Below are 27932 nucleotides of genomic sequence, written 5' to 3'. Positions count from 1 at the left end.
TTCGAGAACAAAAAGAAAAAACACCAGGCGTATAATAGGAAATGTTATTGATCTACAAAGCTTTGATTGAATGTTTGAATACATACATAGCGAATATTATACCTAATTTTTCATAATATTACGTGACAGCAGTGCAATCATCATGGCAGCTGAGGAGAGTGGTGAATATTATTTGGAATTATCATCTTCGCCAGTCAGATTTGAATCTGTTAGTAAAGTAACGAATGTGTTTTTCGATGACTGTAATGAACAGGTAATGCAGATTCTTATATAAGACGCATTTTTATATTCATAAAATTTTCATTAACAAATCATTATATAAAGATGACATTGATTAGTGAACCAGTCTGCGGACGTCGTGCCACTACAATCTTATTAAGTGTGTAAAATAGACATGCCGGCTGCGTCGTGAAATCCTCCACCCTTTATTTCTAGCACATTTCAATTTTTTTTTTTGTCCAAAAGGAAGTTTCTTCATTACTAATGTAGTATAGGGGTAACACCTCTGACTCGTTTATTTTGTTACTTTAAACGTTCCTACTTACCTATTCTGCATTGCGGAACATTCTAGAAGGTGTGAATAGGCTTTTCTCACGATATTTACAACAAATTTTGGTAACACTTTACTATACGAGACGGATTTCTTTAAATTTACAGGAGAAAGTACTTATGCAAATCATTTTCTGTAGCGTTGTTGATGTTCGGGAATGTAGTTTTGATCCATTTTAATGCGAATGCATGTGGTTTTCTACGAAAATCTATTTCCGACGCGCTATTGCTGCTGCTACAAGATGACGTGTCGAGGATGCATCGTGAAATTGTTGCCGGGTGTGGAAGATGGCATGGAATTTGTAATTCCGATGTTGTCCGTATATGCTAAATTGAACGAAAGGAGTGCTAATGGAACCTAACCTAACAGGCCTAACCTAACCTAGTAGGCATACCTCGTCCCCGTGACGGTTCGTGGGGCCATCGTATGTAAGAAATAGACATTATTTTCATTAGAAATCCATTATTTCACCTAAAGAAATGTTCCGCAATGCAGAATAGTACGTTAGCAATGTAAAAAATTGCGAAATAAATCATTGATAGGTGTCTCGGTATAGTAAAGTGTTACCCAAATTTTTGGTAACGGTGTGGTATAGTGAAAACACATTTCACTCGTTTATTTCCTAATTATTTACATTTGTACTTACCTGTTATGCATAGCGGAACATTTTTGGGTAACAGTTCGTTATATCGGAGACACTTTTCTTCAAATTTACAGGATAATCTACTTACGGAAATCAATTTCTGTAGCATTGTCGAAGTTCTTTGAGATATTTTCTTTCATCTTTCAATGTATTTCAGCCAGAAATCAATTTAAACGAAAACGTAATCACGCCGTTTTTTAACTATGTTTGCCTAACTTAACCTTCTGTGAATGGTCCGTGGGGCTCTTCGTGGATGGTTATACGATCCCAAATGGTTTTTGAGGCTATCCGTGAATGGTTTGTGGGGCTTGCACCATGACGTGCGTTCCGTAACACTTCGAGAAATGGCTTATTTTAGTGTAAAAAAATGTTTCTAATTGTGTGAAAACCTTAATGGCACCTTCAAATATGTTCCGCAATACACAATTGGTAAGTACGAACCATACAAAACACAAAATATTCGATTTTAAATTGTCTCCGATATAACGAACTGATACCCATTTCTGAACGTGGTATTTTGCTTTTTACACTGAAAAAAGCTTAATTTTTCACATTACAAGTATTTATTGTTTGATCGTTACACACAATATGGCAGGCAAATCTTGACTCATGTTGTCCAATCTCAGCTGATATGCAGTGTTTCCAAACTTATTAACCAAAAGAGCCGCACAAACTATTCACAGAAGGTTTTTAAGCGAACATTGATCCACAAACCATTCACGGAAGGTTAGATTAGGTTAAGCAAACAGAAAATTAAATTGAAAAAAAAAAAAAATCACATTGCAACCTTCACACGTCATCTTGTAAACCTACCGCGTGGTTGCTTCACTAACAGGGGGTTTCATAATGGAATGCACGGAACATTTGATTCACGTAGTCGACGTTAATGGTGGCAAGAGCTATCATCCATCGGAGATACATTTATGTCGAAAAATACATGATTTAATGGCCGAATAAGTTGAACAAAGGGAGAAAACACTTCCACGAGCTTCCAAAAGTCCACAGAAACTCAGTTCCGTAAGTAGTTTCTCCTGTAAATTTGAAGAAATGTGTTTTCACTATACCATACTGTTACCCAAATTTCCACATTATGAGTACTTCTTTCATGTCCTTGTTTGAGTTGCGTAACATACAATATGGCACGTACAGATTGACTACCGTAGTCGGTATGCAGTGTTTCCAACATTTCCAACCTACTTTACAGAAAAAATACCTACATTACTCGACGAACCATTCATGCATAGCCCCAAAAACCATTTCCGGTTAGGTTAGGGTAACACTTTCATATGGGTGTGACGGATTTCTTACTTTTTACAGGAGAAAGTACTTACGCAAATCATTTTCTGTAGTGTTGTGAAAGTTCGTGAATGTAGTTTTGTTCAATTTTAATGCGAATGCATGTTGTTTTCTGAGAAAATCTCTGTCCGACATGCTGTTGCTGCTACCGTCATTTGCTTTCCACGAGAGCACAATGTTCCGTGTGTTAGATGACGTAAACCCCATAGTCAGTGTTTCAAACCTCGCCATGTTTTCACTATAACATGACGTGTAGAGTATTTTTGATTTTTTTAAAAATTTCGATTCTGTAACACACATTATGGCGATAGCGTACTAGTTCATCGTGCATTGTGCGAGTGTTTTGTCGATTTATGCAGTGTTGCAAACTTGTTCACCAAAAAATACCTACTTTTGTGCCCGGATTTGAAATTATGCTAATACCTCGTAAACCATTGACGTTAGACTCACAAACAATTGACGTTAACCTCACAAACCATTCGTGTTAGCCCCACGAACCATTTCCGATAAGGTTAGGTTAGGCAAGCATAGTTAAAAGAAAGGGGTTGGAAACACTGACAGAGGGTTACGTCATCAAACGTATGCGGCATCTGGTTCACGTAGCGAAAGCAATGGCACTTGTGCATCGGTGAGATATTTCTCTTGAAAAATACATGATTTCCTGATCAAATAGATTCGACGATGAAAGAAAGTACCTTCACGAACGTTGGAAACCTTAGAGAAACTCATTTCCGTAAGTAGTTTCTTTTGTAAAAATGAAGAAATATGTGTCCAATGTACGGAACTGTTACCGAATTTTGTTACATTACAGCTTCAGAAGAGTCTCTGTATCTGTACACTAATGTTTTGTTTAGCAAATTGTGATTGCCAGGTTGTTTTGATAAAGTTGATTCAATTTTTTTTTCATAATACCAACACCACAAACAGATAAAAGTATTCAGGACATTATACTCTGTCCCAGGAATCTGTGGAGCAAGTCTGCACATAACGGTACAGAAGGAGAGAAAGTGAGTGGGCAGAGTAAACAGTGTGCGCTGCTGCAAACAGTTGTAGCTGTAGCCGTGTTTTCCTCTCTTAACATGTTTATTGGTTGAGCTCTCTTGAGTCACTACTTGCACAGACACTTGTTTGCATATGCATACTCCAGAGATTGCCGGCATAGAGTGTAGATTACCAGTTCCCTATGGGCACAACACCTGTTACTCGTTTATTTCATCATTTTTAACATTCGTACTTACCTATTCTGCATTGCGAAATATTCTTCAAGGTGGTATGCTTTCTTCACGAAAATAATTTCACATTAAGAGTAATTATTGTTCTTCCTTTTTTCCCTTCCGTAACATGCAAAAATGGCAGACACAGCTTGTGTAGCGTTGTGGAATTCAGTGTTTCCAACCTTCTTAACCAAAAAATGCCCCACATACCATTCATGCATAGTCCCAAACACCATTCACAGTAAGGTTAGGTTAGGTAAACATAGTTTTTCTTGTATGTACGCATTGCTTGCATTATAGAATTATTTTCCTGTAGTTTACGGTTATTACAAGCATAAGAAAACAGTTTTTCTTTGTGAAAAAAGGGTTTTAAAAAGATTAACGGGAAACACAGAGTTGAATGTCTGGGAAGCTTCGTTCATTTCAGAAGAACACTGGAATAAATTAAATAATGAAAATGGTAACATAGATCCAGTATGGAGTTTTCTCTTTCACAAATGGAGTAAGCCACCATCTTTAAAATTTAATGTAACTGAAAACATCAAGAGACTTTGTGAAAACAATGATGAATTTGAATTACCTGATGATATTTGGGATTCATAATTTTTAAAAAAATCTAAAATAAAAATAAAACAGACGGCTTTTTTCACAATTAAGTTGCTATATTACAACAATGTAACATTGACAACATCCATTATATAAAGGATTCTTTTTGTTTAAAAATTACGAGGGTCACTATTTATATTTTGAGTCTTGGCAACACTGATTGAAGTTAGGTGCGATTTGACGTTTGCACGGAATCGTCTGGCATTATTGACCATAACGTACTTCAAATGTTTTGTCAATAGCTTCATTTGTGTTGTTTATGTTGCCTTGGAGATTGCGCGACAACAATAAAATGGAATTAACTCGTGAACATTTTCGTGCGATGATTTTTTACGATTTTCGACATGGATTATCAAGACAAGAGTGCATCGATCAACTTACTTCCACATTTGGCGATGAAGCCCCATAATTTGCCACTGTGAAACGCTGGTATAACAAATTTAATCGTGGCCGCCATTCGCTCACCGACGAGATTTGCGAAGGTCTTCCAAAATCAGTTGTTGTTCAAGAAAACATTGATGCTGTGCAAAACCTAATACTGCAAGATCGTCATGTGACATACTGTGAGATTGAGGCAACCATAGGCATTAGTTCCACCAGCATATATAAAATATTACATGATCATTTAGCTGTGAGAAAGGTATGTTCTCGTTGGATCCCACACAATGTGACAAAAACTCAAAAAGACGCTCGCGTCAATTGGTGCAAACAAATGCTCAATAAATACAATCGTGGTGCTTCAAAAGACGTATATAAGATTGTAACAGGTGACGAATCATGGATATATGCATATGAACCAGAACGTAAACAGCAGTCGACTGTATGGGTGTTTCAAGATGAACCCAATCCAACAAAAGTTGTTCGCACTCGAAGCACATCGAAACAAATGGTTGCTTTTTTTTTTTTCAGGAAAACTGGTCATGTGGCAACTGTGCCTTTAGAGGAACGTAGAACGGTCAACTCTGAATGGTACACAACAATTTGTTTGCCAGAGGTCTTCGGTCAAATACGGAAAACAAACAAACGCCGTCCGATCATTCTTCATCAAGACAATGCCAGCTGTCACTCATCTCGTCTAACAACTGACTTTATGAACAGTCAAAATATCGAATTGATGGGTCATCCGCCGTTCAGTCCTGATTTGGCACCCAATGACTTCTTCTTGTTCCCGAATGTCAAGAATAAATTGCGTGGACAACGATTTTCGTCGGCGGAAGATGCCGTTGATGCGTTCAAAAACCATATTATGGAGGTGTCTCAAGAAGATTGGAAAAACTGCTTTGACAATTGGTTTGAATGAATGCAAAAGTGTATTGACCATAAAGGAGAATACTTCGAAAAACATTAAAGCAGTTTTCAATGCCAAATTCCTGTTTTTTCATTGTTAGGCTCAAAATATAAATAGTGACCCTCGTACTAACCATTGTTATAACTGTATCTTTAGTCAAAATGAAAATAAATGTCTCATGAAAGGAGCGTGTGTTCTCCTGAAACGTCACAAAGAAAAACTGTTTTCTTATGCTTGTAATAACCGTAAACTACAGGAAAATAATTAGGTAAACATAGTTATAAAAAAAGGGTTTGTAGTGGAACTCAACATCAGAAAATCACTGCATGATTGGAAACTCTGACAGGAGGTTACCTCATCAAACGTATAAAACGTCCGGTTCACGTAGAGGATGCATATAGAAGCAATGCCACAGAAACTCATTTCCATAAGTAGTTTCTTTGGTAGCAGTTTCGTAGATCGGAGACACATTAAAATCGGATATTTTTTGTTTTGCATGGTTCGTACTTGTCAATTGTGTATTGCGGAACATAGTTCAAGGTGCCATTATGCTTTTTACATGAAAAAAACAACACAATTTTTCACATAGAGAGTAATTTCTTTGACTCCTTTTTTCGCTTCCATATCACAGAATATGGCAGGCAAATCTTGACTACCGTAGTGGGCATCCTTCACCGAAAAATACCTACTATCATGTTCGTCACTTGTGCAAATTGTACATTATGCATGGGTAGCTGACGGATAGCCCCACGAACCATACACGGATAGCCCCATGAACCATTATGCACGGTAGCTGACCGATAGCCCACGAACCATTTCCGATAAGGTTAGGTTAGGTTTGGTTACGTTAGGAAAGTATAGTAAAACAAAGGGGGGGGGGAGGTTGAAACACTTGACAGGGGCTTACGTCATCAAACGTACGCAGCATCCAGTTGTCGTAGGGCAAGCAAATGAAAGGAATGGCAATTGTGCATTGGTGAGATATTTCTCTTGAAAAATACATGATTTCCCGGTTAAATATATTCCACGATGAAAGAAAATACCTCGACGAACGTTGTAAACCTTGGAAGAACTCATTTCCTTAAGTAGTTTCTTCTGTAAAATTGAAGAAATACGTTGTGCCCATATGGAACTGTTACCGAGTGTAGTATACCAGAACATTTTAAACTAAATATTTTGAAGACTAAAATCGCCCAGAATTTTATTCTTTAAAGTTGGCAAGCCTAGTGTAAAGGTATATTTTATTGTTTTTTGCAGCTGTTCTGTAGACTCGAAAAATGCTTTAACTTTTTTTAAAATAAGGCTGAGACTGGAGCAATGTGTAACTTGTTTAAAATAGATGTGACCATGGTAAAATGGAGAACTGAAACAACACTGTCACTAATTCAATATTTTTAAACAGATCACCATATGAATATGGTAGACCCAATTTTTGATTTTACATTTGCCCTTCAGATACCCATAAATTAAAACAACACAATTTTTTACCTCTATACATTCTTCAAAAACATATAATTGAGATTGGTTTTGTGAACCATTTGAGTGAGCATTAAACCTCCAAATTTCTCTGCTAATCATGTTGTTGTGTTCTCATGTCATTCTTTTTTTTTTGCTGGTGAATGAGATGGAAACAATAATGGTTGGGCACTATTAAGGAATTCATGTGCTGCGTATTTCAGGTTTTTGCTGTTCGATCTGGTGGGGCTACAGGAGTGGTTGTGAAAGGACCTACAGAGCATATGTCGACAAGTTTTCGTATGGATGATAAGGGACCTGTAATTTCCATTAAATTTTCTCCAGATCAGAGGGTGTTGGCCATTCAGAGATCAAAGACTTCCGTGGTAAGAAAGATTAGTCAATCTGTAAATAAAAAATGTGTTTTGAAATTCACCTATGGATGGTTCTTAGAGCTGTGTAAAACTATATTTGAAAGTATTTTGATTATACATTCTGTTCAAGTGGCTGGTGTATGAGGGATCACATTTTTTTAAATATAGTTCTTAATTTGAGAGGAATCAACCATCAAATTTGTTAGTGTATTAAAGTACATAACAAAACATAAAATGTAATTTCTTCAATCAATATTAATTTTTGTTAGTTATATTTTATACATGAAACCTTTCATTGACACTGAAATATATGTTTTTGCAGGAATTTGTTAATTTTTTAAATGAGTCAGATCCAGTGGAGTATTCACAAAGCTGTAAAGGCAAGAACACAGTAATCCTAGGCTTTGTGTGGACATCAGACAGTGAAATAGTTTTCATAACTGATCATGGAGTGGAGTTATTCCAGGTGAGTTGTAATGTAAATTTAGCTCATATGCATATATTATTGTTTTCGCAATACAATACCAAATTTTTTATATATTTTTTCTACATCCTTCTCATCTTCAGTATGGCTAGTAACACCGGAGTGCATGTATCACAGGAGTGAATTCCTGAAAAGATAGGCCATGTATTAAAGCTTAACATTTGTACTTGCTTTGCTGACAAAATCTTTACAGACAGATGAATCTAATACCAAAAATAAAATTGACATCCTTGAAAATCTTGTTCATTGAATTATATATTTACATTAGCTACAAAAAAGTGTGTCATTTTAAAATATTTTTCATAGTTTAAGTTTGAATTTTTTCATGTACTTGTATATAACACATTTCATTGATTGTGCACACAGATCATAATGTTAATCCCATTGTTAACAGTGGTTAATTGTTAACATGCCAATTGGCTCTAGTCACAGTCACATGAAGTCATCATTGCAATTAATCTGCAAAATTTGAAATGCACATACAAGTAAAAGAATTAAGATTAATAATTATGATAATCGAGTGGGTGCCTAATGAATTTTATTTCAAGAAAAGACAAAACATTTGTTTGCACAAATGTATTTAATTTCTCCACGTAGCTTAGTAGGTACATGGCCATAACACTGCCTGAAAACATAGCATGTCCTAGAATCTTACCTACAAGTAGAATAATTTTTTTTATCAAATTAAGAACTTAGATTTTAACATTGCATACCCACCTGTGAGTTAACAATTCACAAGACTTAGAACATCTTCATTGCTCTTTATTGATTTTATTTTGTGCAACAAAACTTTTTCTATCTATATTCATTATTACTAAGAGTTCATATTATACGAGGGGCGTACTACAGGGTGTCCCACGAATGGCGCAACTGGGAATTAAGAGTGGCGTTACTTTGTAACCGAAACCTGTACATACATAAGTCATGGTTGCCAGGAGTAGGTAAGTAACACTTTTTTCACCATAATTTTCATTTTCTTTTTTTCCTGTTTCCAGTATTTCCATGTCATAGACCATCACTAAACACACCTTTTGTTGCCTTCAAACATCAACAGTGTTGCCACTGTACCTCATAATTTTTTTAAAACACCCATTTGGACCGGTTCGCCTTTACGAGGCATTTCAGGATACGCGAAAACGATCGGTTTTCTTCTCTGAACTATAGATGGCGAAATAGTCCACCTACCCAAGGTGGAAATTGACGTGAAATTTCCGTACAAATGTTTGACATGCAATTTTCCATGCTTTGTGGAAAAAATACATTTACACTTTCACTTACATTTGGCAACACTGCACCCCGTTTGTTGTTTCTATGTTTAAAAATATCTACTTGGACAGGGCTAACATTTGGTGTATGACTTATGTATGTACAGGTTTCGGTTACAAAGTAACGCCACTCTTAATTCCCAGTTGTGCCGTTCGTGGGACACCCTGTATAATGATTTACACTTTTTTTTTTTCAGCTCCCATGGTCCACCATTCAAGAAGTGAGGACTGGCATATGAAGCTACGAGTCTAGTCTACAGATTGCAGGCAGCAGTGCCCAACAAGAATTTCCAGTGTTCACACAGCAGCACGTTCCATACATCATTGTCAACGGACTATTGGATAACATGGAAAGCGACTATAATGGTCAGCATTGGACAAGTTGGTTTCTATGGAGAGAGGGTGTGACCACAGCAGAGATTTACAGTCGAGAGTACGCGGGGTTTTGCAGGCCCTTGAACCCCATTTCAGCAATGGTCGTGGTAGATTCCCGACTGGTGTGGGAATGTGCGTTGTCGTGTTACAGGAGCACTCCTTTTGCCCATTTTCCTCGTCGTTTTTTCTGAACCCATCTGTCGAACACTTTCCCCATATTAAGGTGATCGTGCACGATTCGCTGCAGGGTGTTTCTGGACAGGTCCGTGGTTACCCCCATTTCAGAAAACGTGATTCACCTCTTCTCAAGAATGACTTGTTCAACTCGTGTAATGTTTCTTGGTGTTGTCACAGTCACTTTCCTTACAGAACTTGTCTCTTTTTCTGTTGACATGCATCCTGTTTTCCAGTCATCCACCCAATTGTAAACGGTTTTCCATGAAGGTGCATGTTCACCACACACTGCTGCCAATCGTCTGTAAATCTCTGCTGTGGTCACACCCTCTTTCCATAGAAACCAACTTGTCCAATGCTGGCCATTATAATCGCTTTCCATGTTGTCCAATAGTCCGCTGACAATGATGTACAGAACGTACTGCTGTGTGAACACCGGGAATCCTTTATGGGCACTGCTGCCTGCAATCGGTAGACTAGACTCGTAGCTTCTTACGCCAGTCCTCACTTCTCGAATGGTGGACCATGGGACGTGAAGAAAAAAAAAAGTGTAAATCATTATAGTATGCCCCTCGTATTTAGTGTCGCATTTCTGCCACTTTTAGATAATGATATGATGAAATTGATAAGGAACACTCAAAGAACACCCATATCTGGGATTCAAATCTGGGGCCCCTGGGGGTCGTAGCATGCTGTGCTAACCACTCTGCACTAACAGTTTATTACATTTACTATAGTTAGGAATTCAACATAAATTACTTTAACAAAAGTTTTAAAATTACCTTCTTCAATTTTCTATTCTAATACATTGTATAATTATAGGTCCTTCCAGAGAAAAGAATTCTTAAGGCTGTTAAAAACCACAGTATGGCACTAAATTGGTTTGTGTATTGTCCCCTGAGCAAGTTACTGTTACTTTCATCTGGAACACTAGGAAATGTAATGCAACCACTTCAATTTAAGCAAGGAAATTTCTATCGGTTATCAAAATTTGAGAGTAAGTATCAATTTTAAATTAATACAAAAGTGTACATACTTTGGGTGCATGTGAGACATGTTTACAGTTCAAGTTTGAATCTTATATGCCTTTTGCATAGTTATGGTATGATGATGGAAGCATTTGTATGGTGAGGAAGTCATGCCGGGTTCTATTCCTTGGAAATCCAGACAATTTAAATGTAGATCCAACATTATGAGAGAGCTGTTTGAGTAGTAGGTAGGGTCAGAAACTTTCGACCATGAATTTATGTGAGATTTCCAACTTTCGTCATTGAATTTATGGGAGATTCAGTTACGACAAATTTTACCTACTGTTAGTGGCATGGCATCAGTCCACCAAATATTTTTGGAATGGTTAATATTAAACAAAATAATTAATTTACATTTTATTTGGTATACGGATCAAAATCAAGAATTAAAATTTACAAATTTGCATGTTTCTTAGTCCTAATCCATGTGTATATATTCATTTCTGTTGCAAAACTACTGGTAAGCATCAATCATGTCCTGCAAAATATGATGTCACTTCCACCTGCCAAAGGTTAAACGTACAAGATCTTGAAGTTGACTTGAAGTTCTGTATGGCTTGCCGAACGTGGAATGAGTTGAAATTTCACGATCTTGGTTGTTAATGAAAAATTCGGAGAAATAGAATGTCTGGGAACCGGGAGGATCCAAAAAAATTAGCTCTAATACCCTATATACTGACCATGAATCTCACTGACAGGAAGCAGCTTAATTTTTTTTTTGCAAATAAACACCAAATTAACAGATGATGGTCCTTAATCCATTACATGCTGTATGATTAAACAATACATATCATAGTGTAAAAATTTAAAGATGGTAGGCAGAGTAGTATTTAAAGGGGCATGAGGGAGTATTCTCCCCTTCGGTGGTAATTTTGGGTACTTGAGGGGATACTATATAATATACGTATACCACATAATAGGAAATTTATTTCCTGACTTTCCTAATGCATTGTGTGACAAAAATTAATGCGAGTGGCAATAATGAATCTGAGCTGTATACATATGTCCTCTGCATGCTTTAAAGGCTTGTGCACACAGCAACTCCCTGTGTATATTGTTCTTATCAGTTACATTCATGAAGGAGTATACTAAATCTTAACCTGTATTGTCCTGAGCCTCGTTGAAGCTAACACCTTTTGAAGTGTGCACTTTTCAAACTTGCTTCAAAATACAAAAAAGATCGTAGCTCGAGAACTAATTGTCGTAGAGAGATGATATGGTTTTCTTTTCTTTCTTAAAGACAGGGCTTTTGGTGTAGGTAAAATACATACATTGTGCCTTCCAATAGTGCTAAGGGAAGAAGAAGAAGAAAATTGATTTTTTTTTAAGAAAATGGCATACTGCAATTTTTTAAATCTATCCCATATTATTACAGGGGATAACGAAGGGACTTTTTCAGACGGTGATTGTTAATAATAATAACAATGGATATATTGTTTTGTAATTTGTGTATGTCATACATTCATATGTATACTAAAGATCAAAATGGACAGAACTGAAATATAGTGTGAAGTTTTCAAGTAATGGTGTGTTAATTGGTGCCGTGCACTGTTTTGACCATCTGTCCTCAATGGGTATACAGGCTTGGTTGAAATGTTGGCCATCTGGCAATAGAAGGTTAATCAAGCAGATGATGAAATTTGTAACTAACTCACTATTATTTGTATCTGCAGTTGATTTGCCTGTAATTCCAAAACCTCCCAAACTATGTCTTCTGGAGAGAGATATCACATTATCTATCCTCTATGGACAGATTTGCATCATAGTGCTTCGTCATCAACCTCGAGGTGTAGGATCAACAGGGGCCGAAGTTGTAATTTATACACTGCAAAAGTAAGTATAGTATTATCGGCAGCGTGGGTGGGAAGTAAGAAGGCCTTTAAAAATCACTAAGTTTTGTAATTTTAATGCTATCATGATAAAATTTTGTATACTTGTACATCATGACATAGGTAAGGTAAAGTTCCCCCTGCATGTAGCACTGTGCCATGAAGGCACATTTAGGTGATGTGATCAACACTATGCTTTAATCTCCCCACCCCTCCCAGGGTTGCCCCCAGGTACCTATTGATTTAAGCCTGTGTGAGCCCCAGAGCCACTTTATGCAGGGACAAAGCCAGAAAAATTCCTACCTTAGTTCACCCCCTCCCTTTCCCCAGAAATCAAATTGGGGTTTTCTGCATGACAGTCAGATGCCCTACTGACAAGACCACTGTGGCTCTCTACATCATGACATAGGATTTGATAATTACCATATTTGCCGGTGTATAAGATACACTTTTTTGCCTTAAAAATAGGTCTGAAAAACAGGGTGCGTCTTATACACCGATACTCAGTTTCTGTATTACCTTCATTTTTGGAAATTTTCTACATTCTGAGTTACACCATTTTTTCTTTCTTCCTTGCGGTGTGTGACGAAGGAGTTTAAAATGTATTCTTTCCTAGTTAGATTAGGTAAGAAATTAAGAGTATCTGGTACGATTGTTTTGCTGCAAGTCAAAGTTTAAAAAAATATGCGTGGGTTCATTGACCCGAAACTCAAGCAGGGTTGCAGGTCGAAGTGAGGGTAAGAGCGAATCTATGTTTGTCTACTGATTGCCTCAGCGAGCAAGTTCCGGGCAAGTACTTTAAATCGCATTGTAAAGGGAAAACTTTGAATAGTCATGTGGGGGGCAGGGATGTGTAAACATATTTGTATTTGCGATGTACTTGTGATGAAATGCCGATTTCAATTGCAACAAAAACATTTAGGGGCAACGGGAAAACTAAATTTCCAACAGTGAGAAAAGTGGCTGCCGCAATTGATTGAGATCCTGATTCATAAGCACATCAACAATGAGGCGTATTTTGTACGACCTTGGTTTGTATCGACATAACGAAGCATTCGTAGACAACATTGTTACTTGGCTCCACCAATATATGTGCCAATAAAGCCATATCGCATTGCTGTGAAAGAAAAAACTTCAAGCATGTATTTAGCATCGGACCCCCACCCCCCGAAAGACTTAGCAAGTACTAAAATTAAATATTCAAAATATAATTGTTTAGCATTTGTTGTACAATCGATGGTTATACCCCGCTGAACTTATTGAAAGGCAATAATTTTACTCATACGGGTTCCAAAGATTCATACACACTACTACGTATGATAATATGCATGAAATGTTAATCACCAAATTTACTTCTCGTCAATTCCAATAGGCAATTAAAAGCGATCACAGTACAATTATTTTTGCCTATTACAATATGATCTAAGTCCTTTTTTTGGTATTCAATAAATATTCTATTCTCTGTCTATTTGGCATAAATTTCCTTGCCAAGGCTGTTGCTTTTACACAAATTTTGGCGATCTTATGTACACATAAGTTACATAATGGATAGATGTTGTTATATGTATATCTTTTACCATTTTTTACCTATTCATGTAATAACAACAATGCAATATTAATTAATTTACATATTCAATTAATATTATTTTAATTCAATATAATTATTCTAGTTATATTATTATTATTATTGAGAAACTTGGTTGCCCCCCCCTTCCCCATATGTATTTCTAGATACGAGCCTGTCACATTGGTATGCTTTTCATATAGGCTTAGAGTTCAGCTCTAATTGAAAAATGGAAGGTTTGTTCTTGTGTATGTAGGAAGCAAAGATGGTTTGTGGAAAGTTTTTGTTTGTTTTTTCATTCGAGAAAAGGCGTTGAGGCGGCGTTTTTAAACATGGTTTGTCGATATTCTACCCAAACTGCAACCAAATATCGTAATTGTCATGGATAATGGATTATCCGTTTCATTCTGTTCGCAATGAGAATGTATCAAACAATACTTCGAGAAAACAGTACATCAAGAGTGGCTTTCGTGGAAGACTGGCAAAGACAAAGTTTACTTTATGTCAGTATTTAGTTTATTAGACGTATTCAAAACATTAAAAGGCCATTAGTTTCTCAGTCCAAATACATTTTTAACTTTGTAATTTGTTTATCTTTTCGTGTTCGTATTTCGTTAGTGCCAAGCATTGACATTTCTCCGCATGACGATCAGCTGCACACAAGAACGTTCCACTTCTTCTATGTGCTTTCTCTGCGGACTCCGAGATGCAAATGTGATGGAGAAAATTTTTCATGCTTGGCACGGAGTGATACATCCAGTTGCAGTGCGGTCCGAGCTGACGTCACTGTCAAGATAGGTTGCACCAAGGTATAGTTTTCATGCAGGACTGTGCACTACTGTACTTTGCACTTACCGCACAGTCTTGGCTCAATCAGAAATTGACGATGATGAGGATCTCATGAATGGACTGCAAGAAGTCCAGACCCCATGCTGTGGGACTGGGTAAAAGATGAAGTGTGCTGGACAAAACCTTGTAGACTGGAAATATTGGAGGTATCGATTCGGGACACTACCACAAATGTCCCACAAGAATTCTTGCAGAAAACTGTGGCTTTCATCTCTGTTGGTTTGGGGAAGTTTGAGGATGCCACTGGTGACTACATTGAATAGTAATGAAAATCATGTCATGATGTACAAAATTTTATTATGATTGCATTAATATCACGAAACCTAGATCAATTCACCATATATTTTAATCAACATTGTACAGATTCCTTTCCAATCTCCTACATTTTGTTCAATTACTGTGGACAAATTACTAGGTAAAGCTCACTCTGCCATGGAGTCACATTTGGGGGATGTGATTGAACCTTTTCCAAACAGTTGATCTGTGAAGTAAATGTTACAAATTTTTGAAAATAGGGTTGTTCTCAGCTTAATATGAATCAACATGATTGAAAAATACCACTTTTACAGAAGGAATGACATGAGCTAATTGCCTAATAATAGCAACCATTCAAAAAATTGCCTCACTTGAAAGAGAGCTGTAAATTCATTTTTAGTGTTTACATTGCCTACATAGGCTATGTGAACTATAGGCCAATGTAATATATTCATAGATTACTTGTAGACAATAAATGCACACATGAACTGATAGTTTATGGTACAACATTGAGTGTCTTATAATATAGTATAAATTAAATTCATAATGATAGATTTATTCTTGTATTTGTTTTGTTCATGTTGTTCTAAACAGTTCTAAACTTCTCAGGTAAACATAAATGAGTTCATAAATCCTTGCAAGAATTAGACATGCATTGGAGTTATTTCGTAAGATTTTGTCAAGAGAGGGGAAAAATATGAGATGTGTGTTCTTTCATGAAAAAATGTATAGCTGTCCCTACAATTTCGGAGAATGCATTGATATCCAAGGGCAGTGAAATGGCAATGTTCATGTTTGTTAGGGATGGGACTGATTAATCGGTATCGGCCGATATAGTGATATTGGTAAAATTTCTGATTATTTTACCGATCCGATATATTGATAAATATCTGATAATTTAGTGCAAAATTCTGCCATTTTGTTGTAATTTTTATGGATAATCTTCATGCCCTAATTTCTAAAAAAGTAAATGTATATATATGCAATTTATTTTGCACTGCAGTCACCTTGAAACACACATTTATTAAGGAGGTCCATGAACCTTTCAGGTTCTTCAAGGACCATTTCTAAGTTTATATCGGATCGGTAAATTTTATATCAGTACTTTATCGGTATCGGCCAAAATTTCATATCGGCCCATCCCTAATGTTTATACATATGAAAGCATTTCTTTTAAGGTTTAAGTTTAAATCCTCAAATTTGGTCATAATTTCATTATTGTGTTCCACCTTTACAGAATGATGCATGCTAAGAAGAGCCACATATTGAGGTTAGATAAAAGTGGAAGATTTGCTGTAAATGTTGTGGATAATTTAGTCATTGTGCATCACCAGGCATCAAAGGTACATTTTTAACAAATTTTATTTCTTTATAATAATGAATCTTGCTTCAAACTTTGACGTGAATATAAGCATATCTTATACACAGTTTTTGGAAAGTAACTTTTTTTAACTCAGTTATGTACAGGGTAATTAAAAATGAATGGTGCAACTTTACACGGTTATTATGACTTTACTATTTATGATAGAAAATCAGACGAGGCATCAACATGAAGAAAAACTGTAAGTTTTACTCACATTACAAAGATTCAACATGGGAACCACGTGTAATGCGGTAAGCATCCAAACGATAATCAAGTACATGCTATGCATGAGACAGCAAGTCATGGTCCATGGTTTCGAAGACACTAACAATTCACAGTTGTAACTTTCGCAAATCTTTCGGAAGGGTGAAACATGTGCATTACTACCAAAACGCATGTGGAAATGTCTTTACACCATTGTGAGTGAATCAGTTCTTGATAACTCAAACACACATTACACCTTTTACTGGTCACTTGCCATTTTGCAACCCTGGCGATCCTGGTGGAACAGTGGCAAAGCAGCATAAGCCCACTTAGTGAGAAGAAAACTTGCAGAGTTTTTCTTTATATTGAGGCCTTGTTTGATTTTCTATCGCAAATAGTTACGTCATAGTAATTGTGTAAAGTTGCACCATTTATTTTGAATTACCCTGTATTATTACTTTAAAGAATGTATAAACAAAGTGTGTAGTAGGCAAATTTTGTCATTGGTAATATCTAAGGCTGAGCTGATACCACTTTGAGACAATACCCATACTGAATTTTGCAAATTGTAATAATTAAAAGTTGTTCTAAATATTAATTAATATTTGTGTATAAGTATTACACTCCAATTATGGGCATCAATTTACCAAGAAAATATATTTAAATACATGTAATAGGATAACTAGTCCCCATGAAAATGTCTTGCACAATTTATGCAGACCCAGAAAAAGTATCTGCTATTATCGGTAAATAAATTTCAGCCAAAACTTTCCAATACCAATACACCAGCATTGGCATACCTCGTGGCTCGGATTCCACTTTAAAACGGTAGGTTCATTACCGATTAGCCTTTCTGTACATAAATTGGACTTAAAACAGAACTCAAACATCGACATTGGTATCGGCTCAACATTAGTAACATTAACTTTGTTCAGTAGTAATAATTGCAGTGTAAAATAAAAGCATAGTCTGAAGTTGTTAACAATAACATTCAGTTGAAATGCATTTAATAAAGATTGTCTTAAAATAAAGACTTGAGACATTTTTCAATGAGTGAGTGAGTGAGTGGGTGGGTGGGTGGGTGGGTGAGTGAGTGAGTGAGTGAGTGAGTGAGTGAGTGAGTGAGTGAGTGAGTGAGAGAGAGAGAGAGAGAGAGAGAGAGAGAGAGGAAACCCTCCCTTCTCTGTTTTTCTTTGCTATCTTATTTCCTTTCTCTCTTTCTCTAGGGAAAGGGATAGAGAAGGAGAAGAGAGAATGTCCCCCTTCTTTTCTTTTCTTGGAACCTCCCCCTCCCACCTGTCCGAAAAGAGAGAGCGAGAAAGAGAGAGATAGAGATAACTCCTTTCTCTCTCTCTCCGTTATTGATTTTTTAACTGAATTGGAAGGTATTATATGTGCTTCTTTTGTCAAACACTTTTCATTTTTGAATTAATGGGAATGCTTTACATAATTCAAGAGTCCCTTGACTATAGCACTTGGCTTTTTGTTCTTTTTTCCAGACATCAATGATATTTGACATCAATATGTCTGGAGAATCAGATGGTTATGTGACCTACCACCAACCGGTGACCTCATCATCACCAATTAAACCATTTAAATTAAAATTGCCTCTTGTTCCAACACAGGTCATGACTGAACCAGCTGAAGTGAATTGTGAACTCTGTATCCTTTACATGTGGCTGAACTTTCCACTGTTATTCCAGTTCTGTATTTTGTGAATTTAAGAACTGAAACTTCTGGTTTCTTCATTGTATGCAACATTTGGTAATCTCATTAACTGTTTATTTTTAACTGAATTAAATCACATTTGATGATCATTAAAAAGTAATAAAATGGCAGATTTTTGTACTAAATTACATTCTTTTAATAGAAATATCAGAGCAGTTAAAATATAAGCAAGATTATCAATAAGCCTGATAAATATATATCAGATCATAACAATGGAGTGCCAGTTTGTCTGTCTCATCCCAAATAGATTCACTTATGAGGCAATTAACTATTTATGCTTCTGTCGTGATTGCTAAATCAACTTTTACTACACAATTATGGAGCAAAATTAATGAAAAAAAAATTCTGTGATAACCACTATTTTTGAACTCAGCAGAAGAGACAGAAATTTCTCATATTTCAACTTTACGTTTCTACTAATCAAAACTAACAATAGTTTTCCTTGTATGTACACATTGCTTGCATTGTAGAATTATTTTCCTGTAATTTACGATTATTACAAGCATAATAATATAATTACATATTACTTCACGTACAACAATGGAATATATATTTTTAATTTTTTTCCTGAGAGCACAAAGACTATGTTCTAATAATAAGGATATCAAAAATGAAGAAGAAAGGCTTTTTAATATAGTAAAATAAAATGGCTTTGACACGAACAGAATAAACCAAATAAAAAAACAAGTCGAAAGAAAACTAAAGGATAAGAGAAATACAGACAAAGATGAAAAATCTGTTAAAAATAAATTTGTGTGCATTCCATTCCACAAGGGATTCTCACATAAAATTGTTAGAAGATTTAATTTCAAAATTGTTTTTAGATCACCAAGAAGTTTGGAATGTACATTTAATGAATCCAAAATGAGAAACTCTCTACCAGATGTGGAAACCACAGGAATATATAATGTAAGTTCTTCATGTTCAAAGAATTATGTAGGACAAACAGCAAGGAAAATGGCAATAAGATGGCATGAACACGATTTGGACATTATAAATCTAAACCCAAGAACAGGTTTGTCAGCTCACATCATCGAAGAGAAGCATTGGATTAAAAAGAGAAGGGTTTTAAAAAGATTGACGGGAAACATAGAGTTGAATGTCTGGGAAGCTTCGTTCATTGCAGAAGAACACTGGAATAAATTAAATAATGAAAATGGAAAAGTTGAATCCAGTATGGAGTTTTCTTTTTCACAAATGGAGTAAGCCACCATCTTTAAAATTTAATGTAACAGAAAACATCAAGAGACTTTGTGAAATCAATGATGACTTTGAATTTCCTGATGATTTTTAGGATTCATAATTTTAAATAAAAAAAAACAATGTGATCAAAATTTTTTTTATCTAAAATAAAAATAAAACAGACTGCTTCTTTTCACAGTTAAGTTGCTATATTACAACAATGTAACATTGACAACATCCATTATATAAAGGATTCTTTTTGTTTAAAAAATTGCTAACCATTGTTATAATTGTATCTTTAGTGAAAATGAAAATAAATGTCTGATGAAGGGAGCGTGTGTTCTCCTGAAACGTCACAACGAAAAACTGTTATCTTATGCTTGTAATAACCGTAAAATACAGGAAAATAAGAAAACTCGCAATTATTATGTTTTTAAATGTAGTCTTTTCTCTACATGTATTTTATATTAGTTTCCTTAATAGCAGTAGATTCACCTAACTGGGTTGTATTTCAACCAAATATAATCATAGATGCCAAGTTAGGCTGCCTGTGGTATATTCAGCTCAAGTTGAAGCCACTAGTTGACCTTATAGCAGACAAATGTACCTTGGTAGATTTTCTTCTACAAAGGACAGAATCTAAACCAGTTGTAATCAAAGTTCTTCAACATATTCTTGAACCCAAGCAACAGCCTAACCTTGTTGTAATAGCCAATGTGTTTGATCGTTTAAATGATGTATATAGGAGTTTCTTGGAAGTTGAAATGCAAAGTCAGGTAAAGTGTTTCAATAATGCATATCTTACACCAGGTTTCAGCTTCAAAGATTTGTAATGTGAAAACTAGGGCTGGGCTAATACCGCTTAGAACCAATATCATTGCTCATAGAGTATCGATCAGTATTGATATGTGTAAATTGTAACAATTCAGAGTTGTTCAGAACATTCACAAATTTCAATATATACATGGGTCAGTCAAATATAAACCAGAATTTCTATCTAACTTTTTATTACACTTGAAATATTGCAAAAATAGAAATTGATATTTTTCTGTATACATTTCACTACAATGAAGGCACTTTTTTGCTACCGGATTGGTAATTTTTTAATATTCGTGGCATAGAGAGACTTGGTTGGTCCCGAAGTCACTCCTCATCACTCTCAAAACGTTGACCTAAAGCTTCCTTAAGTGACCCAAGCAAAGGATAATCACAGGGTGAGAAATCGGGGATATAGGGAGGATGTTCCAGCACAGCCCATTGCATTTTTTCCAATTTTTTCTTGAGTTAAAGCGTCAGTATGAGGTATCACATTGTGTACAGAAGTATGACATTAGAGATGGGGATGCCCCATGTTTTGGACTTGAGGCTGCCTTAACTTTGACCAAAAGCATACAGTAATATGCAGCATTTACTGTCTTCCGCACATGAAGAAAATCAATAAGCACCACCTCTTTGTGATCCTAGAAAACAGCTTGCCGTCAGGCTTGTCTTTGACTGCCATTTACGAATTATATTTTGCATGTGTTCACATCCACTCACAAACTTTTTATGCCATGTTTCACTACCGACTTGCTGCTTTAATCTTTGCCAAATTTCACTTGAACTTCTTTTTGCGATAAATTTAACAGTAATGCATTGTGCAACTGATAGTGGCACTGTTTGCTCACTCATCATGCATGCTACTGACTGAATATTTCGAAGGTGAAGTGCACGGTACAGAACGAGTCTCAGACACACCTGCTATGTTCTCCAATTGGACCTAAGCATATATATTTGCTTGTGTAGCTGTGCAGAACAAATTCCTGTTTATATTTGACTGAACCATGTAAATTGTCCATTGGAATTATACCATAGTGATCTATTAATGTTTTGTTTTAAAATATTCATAATTTCACATGAGAGAATCATTTAACTCAAACAATACATCCTGGAATTACTTACTAGATGTTTTATGTATACATTTTCATATTGCGGGAGAATTCCATATTAATTCTGTTATCCATTTTGCAGATGGCCATGCCTGCTTCTGGTTCGGCAACACCGAAACCTGGAGTGATAGTTCCTAAGGCTCAGGTTGTGATCGACCAATCGGACATGTACACTAATGTTTTTTCCCAGTTTGCTGATATGAAGAATACAAATGGGAAATTTGTAATAGCTGTCCTGATAGAGTACATTCGATCTCTGACTGACTTTCAGATACCAGTGCAGCATTACCTGTATGAACTTGTTATAAATGCATTAGTACATCATAAGATGTACTATCAACTGCACCAGTTCCTTCAGTACCATGTTGTGTGTGATTCAAAACCATTAGTAAGTTGGTGGACATCATCTACTATTGTTGTTAGTTTAATGTTTCTATGAGGGTTGTTCTGAAAGTTCGTGTACGGATATCACTATTCGGAGTCCAAGTCAGTACGAGGGTTGGTGAGAGTTTCCTTTTCGAAATAGCACCCTTCACACTCTATACACAGAAACCAGCGATGCACCAGCTTCTCAGATACATATTGCAGACCATTTTCTGAGACTCTGTGTACGTTAGTGGATGTGACAGCTTTCACTTCCTGGTCCGTGCTAAACTTCCTTCCGCGTAACTCTTTCTCAAGTGTTGGAAACACCCAGAAATCGTAGGGTGCGAGGTCTGGGTTGTATGGAGGATGGTCTAGAGACTGCCCACTAATTTTCTCCAAAGCTGCCATAGCTTGCCATGCCACATGTGGCTTAGCGTTATCCTACAGGAGAAACCATTCTTTATGAAGCAGTTCATGTCTTTTTTTCCGAGTTGCTCCCTTCAAATGCAATTGCTAAACATTAGCATAATAATCCCCATTTACAGTTTGATTACTTGGAACCCAATGCTGCAGTACTAATCCACGGATATCAAAACACAAAATCAACATTAACTTCTTTGAGGAACCAGAAACCTGATGTTGATCGATGCCCACTTCTTGCCTTATCCTGCACATTGCGTTGCCTTCCTTAAAATGCTTCCACCACTTGAATACGGCCGATCTGCCCATTGCTTCGTCACCGTAAGATTCTTTGATCATCTCAAACGTTTCCTGGCCACTTTTGCGTAACTTCACACAAAATATGGCGATCCTTTGTCTGGTAATTATCGATATGTCATTCTCATCTGCCATTGTAATACACTCTGCAGTTGAACTTTTATAGCAAGCAAACAAACAACAGCTGCACGTTGGTTCACTCGTACATTAACAAAACACACCACAGGCTATCTTTACGTGCAACAATCACAGACTTGGCGTACACAGAATCGGCGCAGTGTTGCCAATACATGAACTTTCTGAATAATTTCCCTCGTAATAGCAATATTCCAGTGTGAGTTTTCACAATGTCTGTGTGTATATACAGCATGTCCCAAAATTAATATCGGCATTTCATAGTTGTTTCGTGCCACGACACACATCCATCCGGTAGTCCAATGCTTCTTGACGGTTTCATTCGACACACTTGCACGTCCATAACTCTTCCAGTTTGAAACTTATTAAACCATCGACGTATGTTGTTATCGGAGAATCATTTCCAAATTGCCGTCGGAAAGCTCACTGAACTGAAACAGCAGAACCACACCTTGCAAATCCAATGACACGAAAAGACTTCTGCACAGGAGTCGCCATCTTGTAATACACCTATGCCTCTGTGACTGATGTGAAACAAATGATAAGTGCTCAGGGTAGCAAACTTCCACAGCTATTCTTATTGTACATGTACGATATAGATACAAATATTCGGAAACCCTGGGACACGGTGTATATATGGGGACATGGCTATTTAGTTTTTAATGGAAACTGAAAATATAAGATTGTAATATTCGTTTTTGGTGTTTTCAGATGATATGAAGTATATTCTCCTTTCATATATTGTCATTAAATAATGCAAAAATAAAGTATGAAACATAAAGTTTATACATTATAATTTGGCATGCACAGAAGATGTCCTATGTAGCAATTTAAGCAAGCAAAATATCCAACTCAACTATGATTCAGGTCTCTGGCATACCAGCTGAGCTTGATATGATTTTTCACTTTCTGCGGTTTACCAGTGTGAAATTGTGTATCAGTGACACCACACAGGTAAAACAGTGGAAGAAAAATATCAGGTAAAATGGCTCGGTAGCTCAGTTGGTAGAGCAGTACGATGAAATGTGTAGTTTATGTATTCTGGCAGAATTTTGAACTAAATTAAATTATTTAGAGAAGTATAGTATTGATAAAATTATCATTAATTTTACTGATCCGATACTGATAAAAGTAGTCATAAATCCCTCCCATCTCTAATTAATATGAATTGCAGAATGTTGAGTAACATAATCTAACATTGTTATCATTTTTATTGGAAGAAAGATAGTGTTAGAAAATGTGTACAAAGTAGGTGGAATGTTATTTTTATATAGTTTTGTTGTTCTTCCTTTTATCATTCAGGCTTGTCTTCTGCTTTCCTTGGAGAACTTATACCCAGCTGCTCACCAATTAGCATTGGATATGCTGAAGAGGCTATCAACAGCAAACGAGGAGATAATAGAAGTGCTTTTGTCGAAGCAACAAATCCTTTCAGCTCTCAGGTACATAAATGCAATGCTGGCAATGCCACTGGCAGTGTGCACCAAGGAAAAAAGATATCAGATTTCTATGGTCTGAAGGTGTGTCAGGGGCTTTCAGTACATCTGATGATGTCAGAATCATCTCTTCGGAAGATAGGTGACCGTCGGTTTGTCAGAATAATCTCTCGAGCTTGGTGCATCTTCCCGTCAGTGGTGGAGGTTGATGGGATCCTGCTTTGTGCTTCAAGCTTGTCTGGCCATTTTTAACCCTCCCTTGCTCACGCCAATTTTCCTAACACTGATGCTTGCATAGCATCTGGCAGACTCACGCAATGACCTGCATTGAAAACATATTTTTTTGAGGATTATTGTGGTTCAGATGAACCAAAGCGTAAACAGAATTTTTTCAAACCAATATGTTTACTAAAAAAATATGAAACCTACATCTTTAGTAAAAAATACAAGACTCGAGCAATACACAAGAAAGACTTACATTTTTAGTTAGATAAAACATGTTATTTGTTTTGGGCACAAATGCAACAGATATTCATTGAGTGTTCAAAAATACAAAACCTACATATTTAATAAAAATACAAAACTCGAGCAATACACAACAAAAACTTACATTTTTAGTTGGATAAAACACATTATTTGTTTTGGGTACAAATGAACTCGTGTTTTATAACAGATGTGTATGTACGATACGAATACTCGCGTGGCATCTAAGAGACCCTGGGCAGACAATATCACTAATAAGTTCTCACCGCACAAACTTGAACTGTCGTAATTCGTTCTGAATAATCATTTGCTCATACCAGAAAGGTACCAGGCTGGGGAATACCCAAGCTACCTTGTTTCAGAAGTTATTGTTACTGATAGACTCCCTGGCGTCTACGCGAGAAACGGAGGGTTAAACCTCTCAATCCAATCATACGCACTTCTATGCAGTAAAACGCTGTCTCTATGTGCTCCAAGCCTGCAATGAATATCATACCCTGACACACCTTCAGACCAGAGAAATTGGATCACTGATCTCTGTTCTTCCTTGGTGCACACTGTCAGTGGAGCGGACAGGTTTACTCTGTAACAAAATAAAGAAAAATGGGGCGATGAAGATCAATCCTCGATCACATGACCACAAAAAGTACCACCTTTTAGCAAGTGAGTCTGAAGGCAGTGCGGCCAAACTTAAGAATGTTATGACAATATTGCCGATAAATTTGACTTACCCTCATACATTCAAACAGATGTTCTCAGTTTACCAGCCAGGTTAAAACGGCATTAGCTTCCGTTACAAGTGCATACATTGCTCTCATCTTCAGGGAATGACATTGACAGCTAACGCCGGTTTAACCTGGCTGGTAACCCGAGAACATCTGTTCGAATCACGTCGCCAGGAAAGCTACAATTCATATTCTCATACATTCAATCTTGTTGGTCTCAAAATAGCAAAATGCTATAAAATTTCCGTGGATTTTTTATTTCCCTTCATTCTAAGATTTTTGGGCTTGGTTCCATGAAAAACAAAATCAACGTTTCACTGTATCTACACTGGATACTTGGTTTTACTTTTTTCAGGGGACCAAAGAAGAAAACTTAAAATACAGGAAATCCAGGAAAATTTTATAATATTTTGCTACATTAGGACCATGAAATGTTGAATATATGATGCAGAAAAATGTAAAATTTTGGTTCCACTGAATGTAATTATACAAAATTAATCATTTCTGTCATCTCAATTCTGCTCATCTAATTATTCCCTTATCCATAACAATTCTCAAAAGTTTTCCAACAGTTTTAAATCAGTATGCTGTTAATCCTCAGCCTATTTATTTTATAATTTTAAACATTTTACAATTATTTTTTAACCCATTTGTTGAGTCTTTTTGACTTTTTTGAACTCCTGAGAAAGCTATCACAAATGGAGCCAAATTTTAGGACAAGAACCATATGTAAGTACCCTTTTTATTTGTCTGCATTAATTGTCAATTTCCTTATAATTCAAGCCCTAAACAAATGAAACAAGCGTGGTGGCTCAGTCGGTAACATGTCTGACTACCATGCTCAAGGTCCCGGGTTCGATCCCCAGCAGGTTCAAAATTGGGAACTTTTCTAACATTGGAAGCGACCCCGGTGCCCACCCAGCGTCTAATGACATGGGTACATGGGGGAAACCCTGGGAGGTAAAGGCGGTCAGGGGCGTGATGCTGATCACATCACCCCACCCATGACCAGATCAAGAAAGTGTGGGGCGTTACACCCACACCCCCTATATGCCTTCATGGCGTGGTGCTAAGCACAGGGGAGCACTTTACCTTTTTTCACCTTTTTGTATTTCTTGTTGGCATTAAATTGGATTATACCAAATGTAGTGTGTCTTGTGTGTGTTGTTTTTATTTTTGTATTATTAATATTATTATTATTAATATTTTTTCAGAAGAAAGTGTACTTATGTTGTAAAACCAATTATTGCTTTGTTCGATTATAAGGTAAATTATTGAACGATTGATTGAGATTAAAGTTTTGGGTTCACCAGCACTTAGGCTATTGTACAGCTGTCACATTATACGGGGTCCAGCCCCTTACCATAACTATAATAAAACACGTTTCTGAGGATTTAAATATTCTTACCTTGGTTAAAATCCGAGGCTGTAAAGAGGCACTCAGCACACACACAGAACAACACACACACACAATCCTACAAAGATTATACTGGCCATAAGTCCAGACACCAGACCTTCGTTAGTCTGCAAAATGCAGTCCAGGGTGTACTATGTGAAAGTGAGGTTGACAATTGTGTGTACTATGTGGAAGCATCACCACTTACTCCCCAAATGATGATTAATGCCTGATGAAATTATATATGTAACTTAACTTAGCAGTCCTAAAAAATGCATATAAATTGATAGTCAGATTTTGCATGTCTTTTAATGTTACTTTAGTTTTACTTTGATAGCCTGAATTGCAATGAACTCATATCAGCTCGAGTCTAATGATGTATCTTGTGAATGAACAAATGATGATGGGTAAAATAAGCCAGCATTTTCACTTTCATTGAAGTAAACTTTTTTTTACTTAAATGTACTAGGTTCTATACCAATATTCTTTAATATACTAGGTTCGTAAGAAGTACTGGGTCTGTAGATCAAGTGTCAGCAAGGAAATTTCTAGACGCTGCCAAAAATACTGGTGATGCAGTAATTTTCTTTTCGGTCTTCAAATTCTTTGAACAAAGAAATATAAAGTTGAAAGGAAGTCCATCGTTTGTAAAAGGTATGTTTATATTTATGAATATTGTGAATTAATTTGTACTTTTAAATTTTACCATTTCCTATAGGTACGAAAGGCTCCAGGTTAAGCATCCTCCTCCCTAAATAAAATCACGGTTACTCTACTACAGGGTAGGATTCAAAAGTAATGAGCCTTCGTTCAAAAAGACATATTTATTGAGCTGATCGGTACAACTGACTAATAGTCTTCAAAATAGGCACCTCCTGCATCAATGCACTTCTGTAGGCGGCTTTTCCATGACTCAAAGGCGTCCCCGAAGTCCTGTTCTGGGATGGCTGCAAGGGCTGCTTTGACATTTGCTTTGATGTCCTCGATGGAGTCGAAACATTTTCCTTTCAGCACTGATTT

At 36.4% G+C, this 27932-nt stretch overlaps 1 protein-coding gene across 1 annotated transcript; it reads left to right on the top strand.

The window, feature by feature from the left end:
* The first annotated feature begins 23 nt into the window (after positions 1 to 23).
* Bulli (regulator of MON1-CCZ1 complex protein bulli) lies at positions 24 to 27598 on the top strand. The gene is made up of 11 exons (XM_083113238.1): positions 24 to 253; positions 7277 to 7438; positions 7749 to 7892; positions 10547 to 10721; positions 12426 to 12585; positions 16487 to 16592; positions 18316 to 18478; positions 20216 to 20502; positions 21737 to 22042; positions 24175 to 24314; positions 27412 to 27598. Exons 1-11 carry the CDS (start codon positions 143 to 145, stop codon positions 27596 to 27598), a joined length of 1941 nt encoding a protein of 646 aa, XP_082969364.1. The 5' UTR covers positions 24 to 142.
* Positions 27599 to 27932: the final 334 nt, after the last annotated feature.

Source organism: Lepisma saccharinum, chromosome 27, assembly GCF_977018435.1.
Source record: "Lepisma saccharinum chromosome 27, izLepSacc3.1, whole genome shotgun sequence".
Classification (NCBI taxonomy): domain Eukaryota; kingdom Metazoa; phylum Arthropoda; class Insecta; order Zygentoma; family Lepismatidae; genus Lepisma; species Lepisma saccharinum.
This window is presented reverse-complemented; position numbering and strand designations above follow the sequence as displayed.